This window comes from Sceloporus occidentalis, unplaced genomic scaffold (genome assembly GCF_023333645.1).
Source record: "Sceloporus occidentalis isolate IW3139 unplaced genomic scaffold, rSceOcc1.0.p SCAF_59, whole genome shotgun sequence".
In the NCBI taxonomy this organism is placed as follows: Eukaryota; Metazoa; Chordata; class Lepidosauria; order Squamata; family Phrynosomatidae; genus Sceloporus; species Sceloporus occidentalis.
Genome location: NW_028317039.1, coordinates 5978889 through 5996511, shown reverse-complemented (window position 1 = coordinate 5996511; position 17623 = coordinate 5978889). Strand labels below are relative to the sequence as shown.

Below are 17623 nucleotides of genomic sequence, written 5' to 3'. Positions count from 1 at the left end.
TATATGGACATTATGTGCAGCGCGAATGAAATGGGCACATGTTGGCACGAGAGAGTTATAAGCTTTGTAAAAGAGTAAATTAATCTGTACCTATTATGTATCGTCCTATAAGAGGAATTTGGTGTTTAGTTTAAATCAATTACAGGATTTATTTATGAAACAAAAGCTAGATGTAATAGATTTTAGACATGTCCTATGAATGAAGCGTGCTGTGGTTAATTGTTCAAGTTATATGGAAGAATTTGTAAGTGGCATGTATGTACAAATCTGACAGGTTGGGCATTTATAAGGTATTCATTGAGCTTATTCCTGATTGCCAACAAGACCTGAAGAGTGTGTATCTATAGTAACTGAAAAGCATGACTAATTTTTCTGTCTTTGTTGTTTCTAGCTAATCACCTTCATCAAAGAAACTTGCCGATGGAGCCTCCTTGGTAAGTAACATGTTTTCTAGCTTCTCTTTCTGTAGATGACCTGCTTTCTGAAACTGATTTGTTGTTTCTTGACGCACCACCCTTCTCCTTAAGCAATGGCTTACTGGCAAGAGATAGAAGGCTTCAGTTTCACCAGAAAGGAAGAAGCATGAACTCCACTGGGTCTGGGAAGAGCAGTGCCACTGTATCAAGGTAAATATATGAAGTAGCAATTAGTGATTTACTGCTTAAACGGAAAGGCTATTTATCCATTCTGTAATTTTATCGACCTTTGTGGCGTTTTTACAGAAAGAGAAAACATGGTCTATAATTCACCTTTTTGTCTTGCCCTTTGCTGTGCTTTGCTGAAGTCTATACATTTTCTCCAGGCCCCGCCGTTTCTGTTATTGTGTTATGTTGAAGTACAAACTCTGTTTTTCAGTGTTTCAGAATTATTAGATCTATATGAAGAGGACCCAGAAGAAATACTCTACAATCTTGGATTTGGTAGAGATGAGCCAGATATTGCTTCAAAAATCCCATCAAGATTTTTCAGCAACTCCTCATTGGCCCATGGGATTGATATCAAAGTGTTCTTGAATGCTCAGGTGCAGAGAATGGAAGTAGAAAACCCTAACTATGCCTTAACAAGTAGGTTTTTTTTTTTCTAGAAAATCTGTGTTTTTGTTTAATGATGTGGCATATATTTGCAGTCTTTAGTTCAATTAGAGTTTTTATAGCTTGCTTTGTATGCAGCAGTTTTGTTACTATTAATCGTAATATTTATATTGTTTAACTATTTTGTTTAGGTTTTCTTGCATCCCTTGTGGCTTTTTATATATTTTTTTAGTAAAGGGTTTCAACATAAATGTAGAATTTCCAGGTGAATACAATTATAACTTCTTGAAACTGATTTGTATGTCGGCATATTTATAGCCAATCTTGGCTTTCTTTTACTTTTTAGGTCGTTTTCGCCAGATTAAGGTTCTCACTGATGTGGCAAATGCTTTCTCTTCTTTATACTCACAAGTTTCTGGAACACCTCTCCAAAGAATTGGGAGCTCAAAATCTCTGTCTGTTAATGAGCCTCCCAAGCCCGCACCTCTGAATAGAACTGCAAGCCAAACCGCAGTTCGGCTTATGGAAACCTTGTCTAAACTGAATTTGTGTGGGTCTCGGGGAGCTGGTGAATTCAGCCCTACAACACCATCGCATGATAAAGAGCAGCCTCTAAATGATATTCAAAATCAGGATGATAAAATAGAACAGAAACTGCAAAAGCCTTTTAAGAAAAATTCTCCACCTTTGGCTACAGTTAAAGAGGAGGCATCTAATCCACTGCTAATCACGGACTTGATGCCTCTTGATATTTCTAGCGTGGAAAAGGATGAAGATACTGGTAACTCAATTATCATATTAACAGAATCCCATATGGACAAAGAAGAGATATCCAACAATCAAAATGAATGTGACAGTCCTAGCACTGTGGACTCCTCGTCTAGTAAAGATCTTGGCGTATCTGCTGACCTGGAGGCTGAAATATCTATTGATGAAGAAAACCCTCACACATCTACACCAGACAAGGAATTATATGCACCAAGTCAATCTCTGAGTTTAGTGAGCCAACCAAAAGAATCCTTTGAACTTGAAGAGGTAAGTGGACATCCCTCTTCCTTTTGAAATTCCAGGTTTTATTTGTATTTATAAATAAATTTATATTCATTTTATATATAGCCCTTTTCTTTTTTGCACTTTGAAGGCTACGGTAGCTTAAAACTGCACATTAAACATGTGGATTCAGTTCCTATTGTTTATTGGCAGACAGTGTCCTCTGTGTAGGTGTAAATATATAAATATATATATATAATATATATATATATATAATTTTTTATTATTTTAACACGTGAAGGCTTTTTTTGTATGATATATGTGCCATCTTGTATAGGACATGTGTGCGCATTTTTCTTTACATAGTTGAGTTTTGTGACATTCTAATTCGCTTGTTTGGATTTCAGATTTACAGAAATTAACCCAAGGTAAAGTACACACTCAAGAAATTAGTGGTTGGAATAATAATTTTGGTTTCCAATGCATGTAATTAAATAGTAATGGTCTGTGCATACCATTTCTAAGGTTGCTTAATACTATATACATTGCCCATTTTAGAGTATTTTATATTGGAAGTTTAATGGCTAGTTAAAACACTGATTGTACTTAATGCAGTAAACTGTCGGTAAACGCCACGGATTGGCAATAAAACAGCTTAAGGGTAGGGAAGTCCACATTTAAGTAGAGCTACTGCAAGAAAAGCTGGTCAAAAGGATAATATCTTGATTTTAGGGGATGCAAAATGGCATGATATGCCTCTTTTCTACTGAGAGCGCTGATGGGCTAAGAGGAAGCCTATTTAGGATGTTGACCAAAATATAATCTCGCATGATAAGCGGAATATATGGAAATCTCCATTTATAACTATATGCCATGATGTGGAAAAACTCACATTTCTGTAGGGACATAGATGGTAAGCATACTCTAGAATAATTGTATATTTGTTATGAAAGCAGGCTTGTCACCCGAGGCATCCAGAAAGAATAAATTGCATTTTATATACACTGGTATGTTAGATCCCAAAGTGAGATTATAAAAAGGGTCAACTTCGATGTTATCTTCTGTTAAAGCTTTTTGATTTGTTTGGTCTTTAACCCCTTCGTTTGGCCCTTAACCCCTTCGTAACAATGGCTGATTTAGTTTTTTGTACCCTTCATGAAAATGGCTGTTAACATTTCTGCGATGCTCGTGTTAAGATGTAATTTTCTTCTTTCCCATTTACTGAACCCACACTTTTTTGAAACTGGATGGTTCTCCTGATGGTGCTTGTGACCCCTTGTCGCTGAATGTCACTCTATTGAGGCATTTCAGCGACACAGTTAAAGCTTAGGAGGCGATCGTTGACACCCCGGGGTGTGGTCAGACATGGCCCCTGATGCCGATCTCAGAGTGGCTGAATGCTTCGAAATTGTGGCGTTACAACACAATTGTTTTTTTTTGGGTTTTTTTTGTAAGACAGGTTTGTGTATGGAAGTGGTGGATGTATCGCTTCTGCTGACTTCTTTAGTGAAACTTATGATTCCTCCACCAGAGTAGGTAAACTGCCAGCCCGTAGTCTGCGTAATTTCAGAACATGTACTCTTAGGAAGCTGAAGCTCTAATATTTACTCAAAACTTCAAACACTGTAAATAGTGTAGCAACTGGAAGTAACTAGAAGGCTGCGTCACTTGTCCTGGTTGGTGAGTACTTTAAGTGTAACGAATCTTATGAAATGTGGACCTCAAATACTTGACGTGATTGAGCCAAAATCCAAGTGGCTACTGCCCTGGGTGCTGCGAGACATATATAGTCATTCTTTGACCTGTTGTTCTAAATCGGCTTTACAGCTAGTTAAACCTAGAAAGCAAGCCTAGAAAACAGATTTGCTACCTTGCATAAGTGCGGTAATGCGCCTTTTGTGTACTTTATGGATGGATGGATTATAAAACTGTCCACTTCGTTTATACATAAAATCAACTTTCCTTGTCATTTCAATGACATGACGAAAAACCTGAGTTTTGTCATGGTTTTGCATGTGGTTTTCTTTTATGTTGTATCTATTTTGTTTGATCTTCTTTAGTGAAATTTCAAGGAAGAATTGTACCGTAAAGAGTTCCACTTGCTTAAGGATGTATTTTAGAATAACGTTACAGCGGGAGTAGAAAGGTATTTTAATCTATGCTAGAGTGAACGATACAAGTAGTTGGCGTTTTTATATCTTCAAAAAGTTACAATTCCAGTGAGCTAAAAATGAAAAATAATTAAGTCCCATAACATTTAAATGTTTGGTTTTGGGTGAGATGTTCTATTGAAAGCAATGGTTATAGACCGTAAGTGGAAAACACGTGTCTGCCGTTTTTGATATGTGAATTGACCCCTTTAAACAATGCTGATGTTTAGCTACTGGAGATGAAATTTGCCTCAACAAAAAAGATAGAAATTAGTAATATAGTGCTAATTGATTCCATTGATTCATGTTTGCCTGCTTTATTCTCAATAGCGTTAGCTTTAATACATATAACCCAGGTTATATAACCATATGATTTATTTCACGGCCGGTATAACCGGCGTTCCTCCAAGACAGTGGCAGTACTTGATTGTAAAACCCTTGCCAATCAAATTGTGTTATAAAAATGTGCATGTGGTTAGTGTTTCATTAACTGCTTAAGTGCTTTACCTTTTGTTTTAGGCACAAAGCATGCTACTGATTTTAGCTTTGTTTGCGTCGTGCTGTGAATCAATGTAGTATTTTCTTTGTAGATGCCCCAATGTAAATATGTGGCCTTTTCCTGCGTCTCTCCGTATTTCACTTTACCCGTTTGGATAAACATTCTCACACTTCAACTAAATATATGCCTTTCTTTTGGAATATTGGAAAGGGTTCAATTTATAGTCTGCTGATCAAACACAACGTGATTAGGTTTTAGCCGTTTCAAAACCTCTGGGCAGTCGCAGCAGTACTGTGAGAATTAATCATTTTGCCATAAGCTACACAGGATTATCACGTAGATTTGAATGAGTCATTTATTTTAAACTGGTTTGTCAGACCAAAAAACAATTAAAACTGATGTGTGGGTGGAAATGACAACCTTGTGGGTATGAATAGCTTATCATTCTTCTGCCACCCACTTGTTCCCCACTTTGCTCTTGAGCATTGTTTTCCTGCTCTCTCCACTCTTATCTACGCTTAACCATACCTCCACCCTTCCTAAGAAGTGTGCCAACTCCTAAATGTATTTGGTAATGTGTTAAATAATTGTTTTCTAAACCAAATTAAGTAGATCTGCCACGCACACGTTCAAATTGTACTTATTAGCTGAAATGTTTTGTCTGTACAAGGCTAAAGGGATACTATTCCTGATCAATTTGTCATCCATGCTAGGTGAACTGGGCTTGCTGAAGCTTTTACGATATTATGGACTGTATGTCTTTATTCTCCCAAATTCCACAATTTTAACTTAACTTTTTTTATTTATTTTTTTACTATTTTTATCCTTTGTTTTGTTTTTTTTTCTTTGTTTTTTTTAAAAAATAAATTCTATCTTTTATTTTTCAAATATTGTAGACACCACAGTGACAGGAAACAGAAGTTTAGTTACACACACATTTTATTTAAACAAAGGAAGACTTCTCCCTTTAGAACTTTTTTTTTTTTTTTCCCCAGAACTTTTAAATGTCATTTGTTTTGAAATGGGTTTGGTCCATCAATGCCATGTGTTTTGCTGCAAATTTAAGATAAGCTTACATTTCCTTTTTAACTACCTTTTTGTTTAAAGTAACTTTTTTTTTATTTTTTTTGAACCAGTATATATATTTAGTTTGTGAATGAGCTGGACTCGCCAAACAAAATGCTGGTAAAAACCAAATCTGTTGGCTCTGCTTGGTTGTCGGCTGATTGAACAGATACTTTCAAAATCTTCACAATAAAGATCTGGTTTATTTTTAAAAAATATATCCTATTTGAAAAATTGGACATAAAGAATATTTTTTCTCAAAGCATGAAAATGTCCATTTACCATAGCCTCTGTTTTTTTTTTTAAACCGAAAACTAGCCTATTCCCACCAATGTCTTAAAGAATGTGTTGCTAAACTAAGGCAATTATCAGCCCCCTCAAAGCGTTTTATTTTATGTTTTCAGGAAGCTACATATTGGCAATTTGCAAAGGAGTTCTAGTTCTGTAGCCCAATGTACCAGACAAACACCCTGACTCCTTATTATACTGTCTGTGATAAGTAATGGACTCAGTCTTAATTACTGAGCTGGGCACTGACAAATGAAAGTCTATGGAGGAATGTACTTTATTAACTTTGCCCTAAATAATCTGAGTCATGTTTGAGCAGGGATAGTCACCCAACCTATCTCACAACTGAATACAGTGGCGACCCCTAGGTATGCAAATAGAGGATGCTTGATGGAACAAAATGAGAAAACTGGGCTATGGTTGATATGGGTTATTTGTTTTCCATGATTTAAGTTTTGAGAATAGTTTTGTTGTCAGAGTGTGGGGAGACATTAATGAAAAATTTATTTTCAGTTATTTTGTCACCAATGTCCTGTTCTTATGCACAGAGAAGCAATTTGGTTTGATACATTTGCATTGTCATTCTTAAGGGATAAAATGAAAGAATGCTATTCTAAGTGTTTTTTGGGGCTTTTTTTTATTTTTTATTTTTTTAACGTTTCCCATCTGCTAGTTTACCACCAAAAGTAAATGTTCTAGGTTTTTAGTATGGTATAATGTAAAAATCCCCTTATAACATACTATATATCTGTTTGTTTACACTGCCATCTCATGGTAGTTAGATGTATTAACAATGTTTTCAGTTCTATTTATTTACACAATACAGATATGATAAACTATACCTAACATAAAGTACAGCGATTCCTAAATGTAAGAATGTTAGACAATACTCTGGATCTTTTTTTTTTTTTCTTAATGACTGGACACCCTAAAGACTACAAAACTATTTCCAATACCAAAGACTTCATGATTCCTATGTGTTTGTTTTTTTTTCTTCTTCTTCTTCTTCTTCCCACTATATATGATGATTCAAAACACTGGGATTACCATTTGCCTTAAGTGGCACGCTATATGGGTTTATTATCGTATCTGCCAGATACGTTTTACAGTTTCTCGGCTGATTGCTGCCAAAATAGTTAAACAACATCCCATCTTTGTTTTAAAGGAAGTCTGAGTATGAATCATATCATTCTTTTTTTTTTCTCCAAGTTAAAACCTGGAAGCTCGAATGCTTTTGGAGTGTACTGTCCATCTGATCCTGTTTATCATTCTCCACTAATATTTCAGACTTTTTGGAAGAAAGACCTTCTGGAAAGCTCTGATACTTTTATCTTAGCAACAGCATTATGAGAACTCGAAATAACTACAATGAATTGGCAGATGACATCCTGCTATATGGTTAACCTTTTTCTTCTTTCCCTTGTAAAACCATATCGTTTCAGTTACAGAGCTCCGAGGAAGAACCTCCCAATGTTTCTTCGATAAGTCGGTTAACTCTTGAAAAAATAGGCAAAGGTAATGTATTTTTTTTGCGGGGACATGAAAGTGTGTGTTTCAATGCTTTTTCACCCATAAATCAAGGAATGTTCCCCCAATGTCCAACGTGTATTGATTGTATTTAGAGTGGGTGAATGCATGTATGGTATAAAGAGTGGATATATGTGTGTATGTATGGATAAATGTAATGCACAGCTTAAAGGGAACATTGAGGAGGGTCAGGTACTTCGTCTTTCCTCCTCATGTGAATGGCCACGTATGACATCTTTGTGTTTAGTGGTACGTAAGATTTAAACTTTTTGAAGAGGATTAGCTTTTTTCTCCTCGTTACAGATCTGCTGAGAACTGCAAGCCAACATTCTGATAGCAGTGGATTTGCTGAAGATACTTCCGGAGACTGTGCGTTAATGAATTCGGCTCAGGTAAGAATTATTACGCAACCTCTAAAACATGAGTTAGAAGCATTATGTGCTTTAAGTTTTTGTGCATTAAAATGTATTCTTGTGCTTATTCAAATGACAAAAACAGGTGGGAAATCCTATAACAAATAATGAACTTAAATACCTGGTTTTATCTCATGTTCCTATAAACTTCCTTTATCTGTGGTACTGGAGCCATTTTATACAGTCATGTAATATTTTGGGTGATTTTTCCTGCTCCAACACTTTTTTTTTCACTATTAAATCAAAACATAACAAGTATACTTACAAAACATACAAAAAGACACTGGAAATCTAAATAATAATTGTTACTGCGTATAACACTAGCGTGTAATAATTTTGCCACATAGATCGCAAAGAAGAAATAAAAGAATAGAGTGTAGTTGTTGGCATGAGCCTAATTAGCCGAAGACACTTACTACTTCATAAATCTTATTTCTGATTTGTTTATTTTGGTTATTGAGGCATACCAGATTATTCCTCTCTCCGTCTTAAAGTGCCAAAATAATTGCTTTTTATAACGGCGAAAGTGTGAATCCCTTATTTTGTTGCATCCTCTCGCAATTAAAAATTTTACAGCCGCAAAACAATGTCTGTCTGGAGGAGCCCAGCCTTTATTCACCAGAGTTGCCTTTGGGTGCATCTTTCTCTGAATATTTCCTATTTCTACTACTGGATTTGCTGCCTTGTCCCAGAGATTTTTTTAACTCTTCTACACCCTCACCACAAATGTATTTATGTCGCTGCTTCCTTACCACAGCCCCAACAAGTGTTGGGTAAATATGTATAAAGCTTGGCCATTCTTGATAATTTATAGATTATTTTAAAGAGGCTCTCCACCAAGGTCAAGCCATGGACGCACTTGTTTACATTATACAAAGCTTTATTCCAATCTTGGATTCAATCTTACAGAGTGCCTTTTTTGATCTTCAGCTTAAGCTTTGTTAAATGAGGATCTAGGATCTCTTTAAAAAAGAAAAAAAAAAAAAAAAAAAAAAAAATTCTACTGATAAGTTTTGGAGAGTGCTATTTGAGTCTTTATTTCCTTTTTGCTTTAGTCTTTCAATGATTGGGGTGAAAAAGAAGAGGTTGTTGATGTCCTACATTTGTTCTTCTTTTTTGTCTTTATCCTTCTTAGGGTTATAGCTTTTCTTCTTTGAAGCCATCTCTTTCAACACATCACCAGATTTCTCTTTTCTTATTTTCTTGTGTTTTTGTTCCTCGGTTCACCTCCTTATCAGCCCGTTTCCAGCATTGTGCAGCGTTTTTGTCCCTCCTACTCGCCCGGAGTCATGCCCCTGTCTACCTTATCACGCTACGCACGTAATCGATTCCTACGCAGCCTTTCCTAAGTCAGCCTAGGTGGACCAGACTAAACGGTTTCATTGTTTACCACAGGCAGCATGATAAATGGCTAAAATAAAACAAGTAGAACAAATACAATGGCTATTATTTAGCTTCCTGAAAACATATTGTGCCAAACTAGAACTCTTTTTATATATATATATATATATATATATATATATATATATATATATATATATATTAAAAAAATCTATCTGATCCTATTAAAAATGTCCTATTAACCCTTACTAGGTGTGTCATAAAATGATATACCTGGTACATTATCCGTTGAAATAGCTCACAATTTTTTAAATAGTTTGGCCATTTTAGTGTAAGCTGCACACACTAACATGAAGCTTTCCATGTTTAAAAAAAATAAATAAATAAAAATAAAAAAAAACCTTGTGCTGGTACTCACCTAATATGTAGAATGGTCTTAGATACTGTAAGCTTTCATTCTTCTTCTTTTTTTTTTCTTTTAAGGTGGCTGTAGGGTATTGACTGTTTATAAATGGCAGGTATGGTGATACCATATAATTGGATTAAGATGCTGCTTAGGGCCACATAGAAGAGGGGAGGGAATTTATAAAAGTGACACTAGTTTCTCAGAAAATGTATATCTTTTGTGTGTATCTTGATAAATTAGCCTTCAAATACTTTTAGTTGTGGTGAAGATAGAGCACTGATAAATTTCAAAAAAGCTGCATCCACCACTGAAAGACTCGTTTACATGCCTGCTTTACGATTAGTTATGTCAAATATTTGGGAAATGCTATAGCACAAAACAGTTTAAACTTTTGCTGAATGTAGAACTGATGCATGTGTATTTCAGATTTAAACACTGTTTATGTGGAATGGCTCCTTTCATATATGCACATGCCAGACATATTTATAGTGAAGACACCGCTGCATTCTGTAACCAAACCAATCTAATAGCTGCATCTCTATGACTTGCATACGGTAGGGGTAGCAGCTGTACTCTTTATCTGCTGAGTTAGCATCCTAATAGAAAAGGACCATGCCTGGGTGAGCATATTGGGAATCGTAGTTACACAATAGGTGTAATATAGCTTTTGTGAATTGAATGGATTAGCAAATCTATATAAAGTTAAAAAAAAAAACGCATATATATTTGTAACAAAACACTTTGTAGATCCTTGCATATACAATGTGTGTGTGAATGTATCTCGCATACATAAAATACAATGAGCCGTTGGGTTGGTAATATATACATCTGGTGAAAATTTGATAACTGCGTCGATCACATCTATGATCTGCAGTAGAGCCTTGCGTGGGACTTTTTTGTTAATCCCGCTGAATTTTTTACCATTACTGCCCGCCTTGCGGGAGTGCACAGGATTACTGGGACCCGCAGGTATATTGTGTGACCGCCCGCTCGCGCCCACAACACCAGAATCCCGTGGGACCCCAATACCAATGCAGTCCTCTAATCTGCAGCATCCTTTACAAAAGCTCTATTTGTTGAATGATGCATGACATAGCACCTACAGGAAAACATGCAAGAAAAAAAAGATACATGTGTTAAAATAATAGTTTTGAGAAAATATGAATTTCATTCCACCTGTCCACTGAACACATGAAACTTGGTTAAGTATAGATTCCCATATATTAGGAGCATATCTGAAGTGTCTTATGTGACAAAATAACTGTTTAAACTAATATATTCTGTATACGTTTTAGACTGTATGTGATTTCTGTATTATGTTTCTTTTTTCAGCTTCAAGAGTCTTTGCAGGCCATGGGAAGTAGCGCAGACAGTTGTGACAGTGAAAACACTGTAATATCGGAGTCGCCAAAAACTACAGACCTGCTAGAGTCGAGTGACATTGAGAATGACGAGTACTTGACACCAAGGGATATCTCTGCTTGTAAAATGTTTTTTGGCGAGAGGGATATGAACACAGCAGATTTGCCAACTGAGCCTCCACAGATAAATTCACCTGAGGTTATAAAATCTAGTGACAATGAAGATGATTCTGGGTCACGACAAGAATGTAGTGCCGATAGTGAGATGGAAATAAGCAATGAATATGAAGCCACTCCTTATACAACGCATCACATATCCGAGTCAATGGACTGTTTTTCAGATTACGACCATACGAAGTCTGACTTTGGAAGAGCAAGTTCTTGTTCTGTTGAACGTGTTCATGTAGCATTACAAAGGGCTCAGATGAAAGTTCTCAGCTCTTCTGAGGCTACTGGAACAAGGACTGGGCGAAGCATGATTTCGTCGAAGGACTTGTTGAAACGCAGGCACAAATATGCAAGCTCAGGTTATCCATTAAGAAGAACACAGTCTTTGCCATCTGCGCTGCTTAGTCCTGTCAGGGTAGTATCAAAAGTAAACATTGTGTTAACATCAGGGAAGGCAACCGTTTGTAGTCCTCCATCGTTTTCTTACAAGTATACACCAAATGAGGAAGAAATAAGTGAACAACCAAATGAAGATGGAAACACTAACTCTGAATCGGCACTTTTGGCATCTCCCAAGTCAGAGTCTAAGGAGGTCTTTAAAAGTGGCCTCAGTAGGCTACCTGAAGGTTCACAGCACAGGTCTCAGTCCTGCATTGCACATGCTCCATCACACAGGTCTCAGTCATCCTGTTCTCTCCATTCTCTTCAGTCGGACTGCCATGAAAGGTCACTGTGTGAACATGCAAGAACGTGGAGTACACACAGTGTCCCTAACTTCTGTGGGGGTTCCTGTGGTTCTGTAATGTCTCCATTTGCGTGCCCCCTCTCTCAGCGGTTTGCATATGGATCCCTTCATAGGTCATGCTCTGGCTGCATGTTACCTATGACCGCTCCCCCATCTACTACTGAAATGCAGCTGCGCAGAGTACTGCATGATATAAGAAGCTCACTACAAAACCTTTCACAGGTATTAAAACCTTGAAGCATATTTATACTTTAATTATGACAATAACTATCCACTCCTCCCCCCCCCCTAGTCAGTTTGTATTTACATCTTAGATAACTGTTCTGGTGAAGTAAATTAAATTCTAAACTAATTAAAAAAAATAACCTGCATAACTGCAAGTTTTGTAACATTTGCCACTTTTAAGGTTTAACATGTCAAACACTAAATGTAAGACTTATTCCTCTTGACCCTCATTTTACTATTGTCATTTTTTTCCAGAATATGCAATGGTTACATAAGACACTGTATATTATACTTTGGTGTAATTCTTGACTGCACACCGTAGCATTCCTAACTGTATGTAAATGTAACATTGGTTTTCTTTAAATTATAGATTGATTGTATTTATAAGAAAATAAAAAAAAAAAATATATATATATATATATTATTTTTTTAAATAGCAGTGACAGTTATTTTCGTCAGGGTTTTATTTCTGTAGTTCAGTTTGGAATCCATTAGTCTTCTGGTTCTTTTTTTTTTTTTTTTTTTTTAATTTTATATAATTTATTATAAATTTAAATTGGATATTTTTATTTTTAGCATCCTGGCATGCGTGGAAATGACAGGGAATCCCAGAGATCGTCTGTTCTACCTCTTTATGAAGTAGGTTTTTGTATTTTTTTCTTTCTTCCTTCATTTTCTTCTTGTTTGGTTGATCTTTGTGGGATTTTTCCTGTTTAAGTAATCTATGGAAGATAAGCGAGAAAGTAATAAACGTTTAAAAATCTCAATTTGTAGAATACATTCCAAGAGCTGCAGATAATGAGGAGGAGTTTAAATCTGTTTAGAACCCAAATGATGGACTTGGAGCTCAATATGTTGCGTCAGCAAACCATGGTGTACCAGCACCTTACTGAAGGAGAGAGGTAAGCAGTCCATATTACTGTTCAGCGCATTAGGTCTACAGAAGATTAATGGCTCTAAACCACATATACTTACTTAAATTTGGGAAAATATCATTATTGGAAATCCAACCTAGAGCCCTCTGATTGAAGGACAGCTTCAGTTAAGAGGCCCAAAGAAACACTTCAAGTTTGTCAGAAAAATACTAAAAGAAAACCTGTCTACACAGTCCCACTAAAATATTTTTGTTGTTTTGTGGCTTCAGTTACTTTCAAAATATCCATATGAAGAGTATTTTATAATTCTAATTTCTTCATTATTCTTTGTACTGTTAGTGATGTAGAAAACTGGAATTTTTGAGTGTCCAAATTGCTGGTAAAAACACTGGTTTTAAAATGTATATAGAATTTACTTATGTGGGGTGTTTTTTTGTTTTTTATTTTTTTATTTCTTTAGGTATGAAGCTGATCAGCTGCAGGGTCTAAGGAATTCTGTTCGGATGGAATTGCAGGAGCTTGAACTTCAGCTGGATGAACGACTGCTAGTGCTTGAGGAACAGCTTAGGAATTTTCACGCGTCTTCTCCTTTTCAGCGTCCCTCAGTGATGGTGAATAATATTTCGACATTTCTTATGTTGACTCTGATGCAAGAAGCAAACATACTTTTATAAAATTATGTCCACTGAATGGCTGGAAACTTTTTTTAATAGGTGTTCTAAGATGACGAAGGAAAAACGACTTTTGTTTGGAATGTAAAGGCATCTAAAAATACTAGTTAGTGCTTTTTGTAGAGAGTGGAACTCTGTAGAGAGTGGAAATGAAGCATTTTAGCCATTTCAAATATATGGACTATTGCAAACTCCCTTGTTCAGTTACAGGTATAGAAAATGAGAGGTGTGAGCAAATGCCATTGCGGTCCCTTAAATGCTTGGTGCTGTGTTAAAGGTTGCAGTTTTATAATGGTATTATTTTTGCAGGGAATGTTTGGTGGAAGAAGCACAGACAGCTTATTGTATTCCACTCCATTGAACGTCATTGAACCAGTAAGTGAATTCGGTATAGGCTTTGCAAACTGTGTTAATGGAATTAACTGTCAGAATAGATTGCTTAAAAAAGAAAGGTGCCCAACCACTTAGACTGTGGTGGCTGTTGAGGGGACCCAAGAGAGAGAGCTTATGTAGACCCTACCGAACGGTTGTTTGCCTTTACTAACTCTACGTTGGTAGATCAGGTATTTCGGTGTGCTGCCATCGGCTTGGGATGCGAGTGTTTTTACACGCTCTTGGTGCCAAGCATGCAGCCACACACAATTTTCTACCCTAGTCTATTCCTGTAGGCATGCAAGTGTGTATCCATATACCATATAATGTTCTTGACAATGTATGCAAGGTAACTAGTACTACTAAATGACTTGTGTATACAATCTCTGCAGTAGGATTTTTCTGACGTGTTAAACCATTTTTTGTCTTTGTCATAGGTTTAATCCAATTGCTAAACAAAAAAACAAACAAACACATTTTTGTGATATGTAATATGCCTTTTTTACCTTCCTGAATGTCATAGGTTACTGAGCTCATAAGAGAACAGACTCATCTTAAATCTGAACTGGGACTTGAAGACCTGGGTGTTGATGCTGAGCATTGTGAGTCTTTATTTTCGCATGGTGCTTCTGATTCTTCTTCTGTTTCTTCAAGTCCACGTCACAAGGTTAAGAAAAGCTTAATAAACTCTGATCCCATTGATAAACCAAAACCTCAGACACACCCAAGCAAAACAGTGTATCGTGCTTCAGTTGCTTTGACGCCTAGCCCACCAATTAGATCCAGTGAATCACAAAACCTTAAAAATGTGGAGACGCCAGAAGATCCTGAAAAGTCAAAGATGGGATCTGCAGAAAAACATCAACCACTTCCCAGTGTTTCTGAAACAGACGGGAGTCCTAGGTGGACTGCTGAAGAGAACGAAGAACTGCAACAAGTAATTCGAGAGGTAAGTAGATTTCTTCTACACTGTATAATTGGATGCCCATTTTGTAAGCTGTGAATGTGTTTTAGCCATACTAGAAAAGGCTGTTACTTTACGATGTGGTTCCAATATTTATTTGCATTGTCAAATGGCACTTTCTAGTTTTGCAAGAGTAAATCAATTTAAAAAATCATAACTAAACATCTGGTTGTCCTGACCTGGGAAATATGAAGAAAAGTAAGGAGCATCTGGAAATTCTACCAGAGCACAATACAGAATAGTGGTTTAAAAATATATTCTAATGCAATACAGAGCATATGATTACTGGAATGTCCATTTTCTACTGAAAAAAGGACAGTTACATCTGTAAATGAGCAAAGGTTGATCAATAAACTTCCCAGCCTTTATTTTACTGACCATACAACATTTTTTGCGAACTATTCTAACTCTGAATTTAGGATTTTGACAGCAATTATACTACACTGATTTTTGGTATTAAGAAAAAAACAAAACTCTGTTTTCAGTGTATTCCCTTCAGCCCAATAACCATGTGACCGAGACAAAGAATAAGGCTGTACTGTGTCAGTGTTTGGGTTGCATGTTTGATCAAATATGTGAATAGTTTGCTGCCCACGCTAATCCTTCTCTAGAACCTTGAACACTTAGTCAATGAAAACATGCTGCTAGTTCTCAGGTGTAACCTTTCTAAGCTGTAATTATGTGAAATGGTTGCCTTGACTACAGTGGCAAAGGGCAAACCCATCCGTGTACCACGCGCAACACGGCATCCAACAACTTCTGTTTTGTGGGCGAGTTCTGTTTGCATCCTTCAGCACATGCATGCAGTTTTGTGTTAGAGACAAGTTCAAACAAAATACTTTTTAATACTGAAAAGAAGGTTAACCACATCAAATAACTTCCTTAATAGTGACATTAAATATGTCGGTGGTAGGCTTGTTCATAAGCTTTTTCCGTAGCATGTACCCTGTTGAAGAACACAAGTATAAATCTCTTTTAAAACTAGCACCAAGCCTTGGATATACATTATTGCTGAATAACTGAGTTCAGCTTTATATTTTTAGAACAGACATGGCACCACATATAAACCAAAAGTAAATATTTTGCAATGGGAATATTTCTTTATAATGTGGGTGATGGTCTGACCCTGCAATAAATAGTATGGTATACAATATTTAACTTGTGTACATAAATCCTAACCGAGACAGACCCACAATATACAATGCTTACCAACACTATATTAAATTCACCCCCACTGATAAGATATCATTTTTAAAAAGATTGTTCATGGAAAATAACATGGATGTGTTTTGAATGCAGTCTTTGTTTAACCCCTTCGAGACAAAGGCTGATTTTACTTTTTGTACCCTTTGTGACAATGGCCTTTTTAACATTTCTGCGCTGCTTGTGTTTAGCTGTAATTTTCTTCTTTCCCGTTAACTGAACCCACACACATTAGATATTGTTTTTTTCAGGACAAGAAGGGCTTTCTTTAGATGACATTGTTTTGATTGTATCATATTATTTACTATTAAAAAAATTATAAAATATGGTGAAAAATTTAGAAAAAAATTACTGTTTCTAACTTTTAGTTGAAAAATCTTTTACTCATCTATAAAAGGTAATGAAAAAACCTGCTAAATAGATTCTACTATTTGTCCTGAGTTTAGAAATACCCAATGTTTTTGTTTTTTTGCTTTTTTCTACCCATTATGGGGCAATAAGTACAGGTAGCGTTTTGCTATTTCAAAGCCATTTTTTCCAAATCTGGTAATTCTTCCCCCCATGTGCCATTTCGGGTATCTTTGAACCCGGCCAATGCAATTTACCCCATCAAGTCATATATTTTTGAAAACTAGACAGCCCAGGGTATTCCAAATGCTAGTATTTTAACTCTTTCCATGCACCATATCTACCACCAGTCTTTGTCAAACTTTATGGTAGTCATTTTTTTGCATTTGTTTTGTCATACACATTTTACTTCAGGTATGAATTAAAATGTTCTAGTTTATGTCACTATCACAAAACACCCCAATATGTGTTCAGCAACATCTCCTGAGCGCAGCGATACCCCACATGAATGATTTTGCCTGGCTGTTTGGGGGCAAAAGGGCCACATTTGGGGCATGCGCATTTTTCAATGTTGAACTTTGGCATTTGGGGATCCACTGCCCATGCCCTATTTGGTACATCTTTGAGCCGAGCCATTTCAGTGTGCCCAATAAACCCATATATTTTTGAAAACTAGACACCCCAGGGTATTTCAAATGCTAGTATTTTAACTCTTTCCATGCACCATATCTACCACCAGTCTTTGTCAAACTTTGTGGTAGTCATTTTTTTCCTGGCATACAGTGGCAGTACCAGTGGGTAATGTTCTTTCCTAGGGACAAGTAGAATCTAAAGAGAGTAAAGAGTTAAATTGCCCAGAGCCCCTCCTCCTTACCCATAAAACCCGGGACCTCTCGAAGAGAATCAGTTCTTTTCTTGTCCCTTTCAGGGACGGACAGGTGGAATCGTCAGGTCCGGACATTTTCGGCAAGCTGGTGAGGC

General features: G+C 36.4%; 1 protein-coding gene across 1 annotated transcript in view; it reads left to right on the top strand.

The window, feature by feature from the left end:
* Positions 1-17623, top strand: part of LOC149287592 (protein ITPRID2-like) — a 37993-nt gene that overhangs the window by 15100 nt on the left and 5270 nt on the right. Inside the window, exons 5-16 of the mRNA XM_089492776.1 lie at positions 392-434; positions 528-626; positions 856-1064; positions 1378-2066; positions 7466-7538; positions 7854-7942; positions 11043-12206; positions 12786-12848; positions 12984-13111; positions 13545-13695; positions 14065-14130; positions 14651-15076. Coding sequence (XP_089348902.1) covers positions 392-434; positions 528-626; positions 856-1064; positions 1378-2066; positions 7466-7538; positions 7854-7942; positions 11043-12206; positions 12786-12848; positions 12984-13111; positions 13545-13695; positions 14065-14130; positions 14651-15076 — 3200 coding nt within the window. The remainder of the gene's footprint in view (positions 1-391; positions 435-527; positions 627-855; positions 1065-1377; positions 2067-7465; positions 7539-7853; positions 7943-11042; positions 12207-12785; positions 12849-12983; positions 13112-13544; positions 13696-14064; positions 14131-14650; positions 15077-17623) is intronic.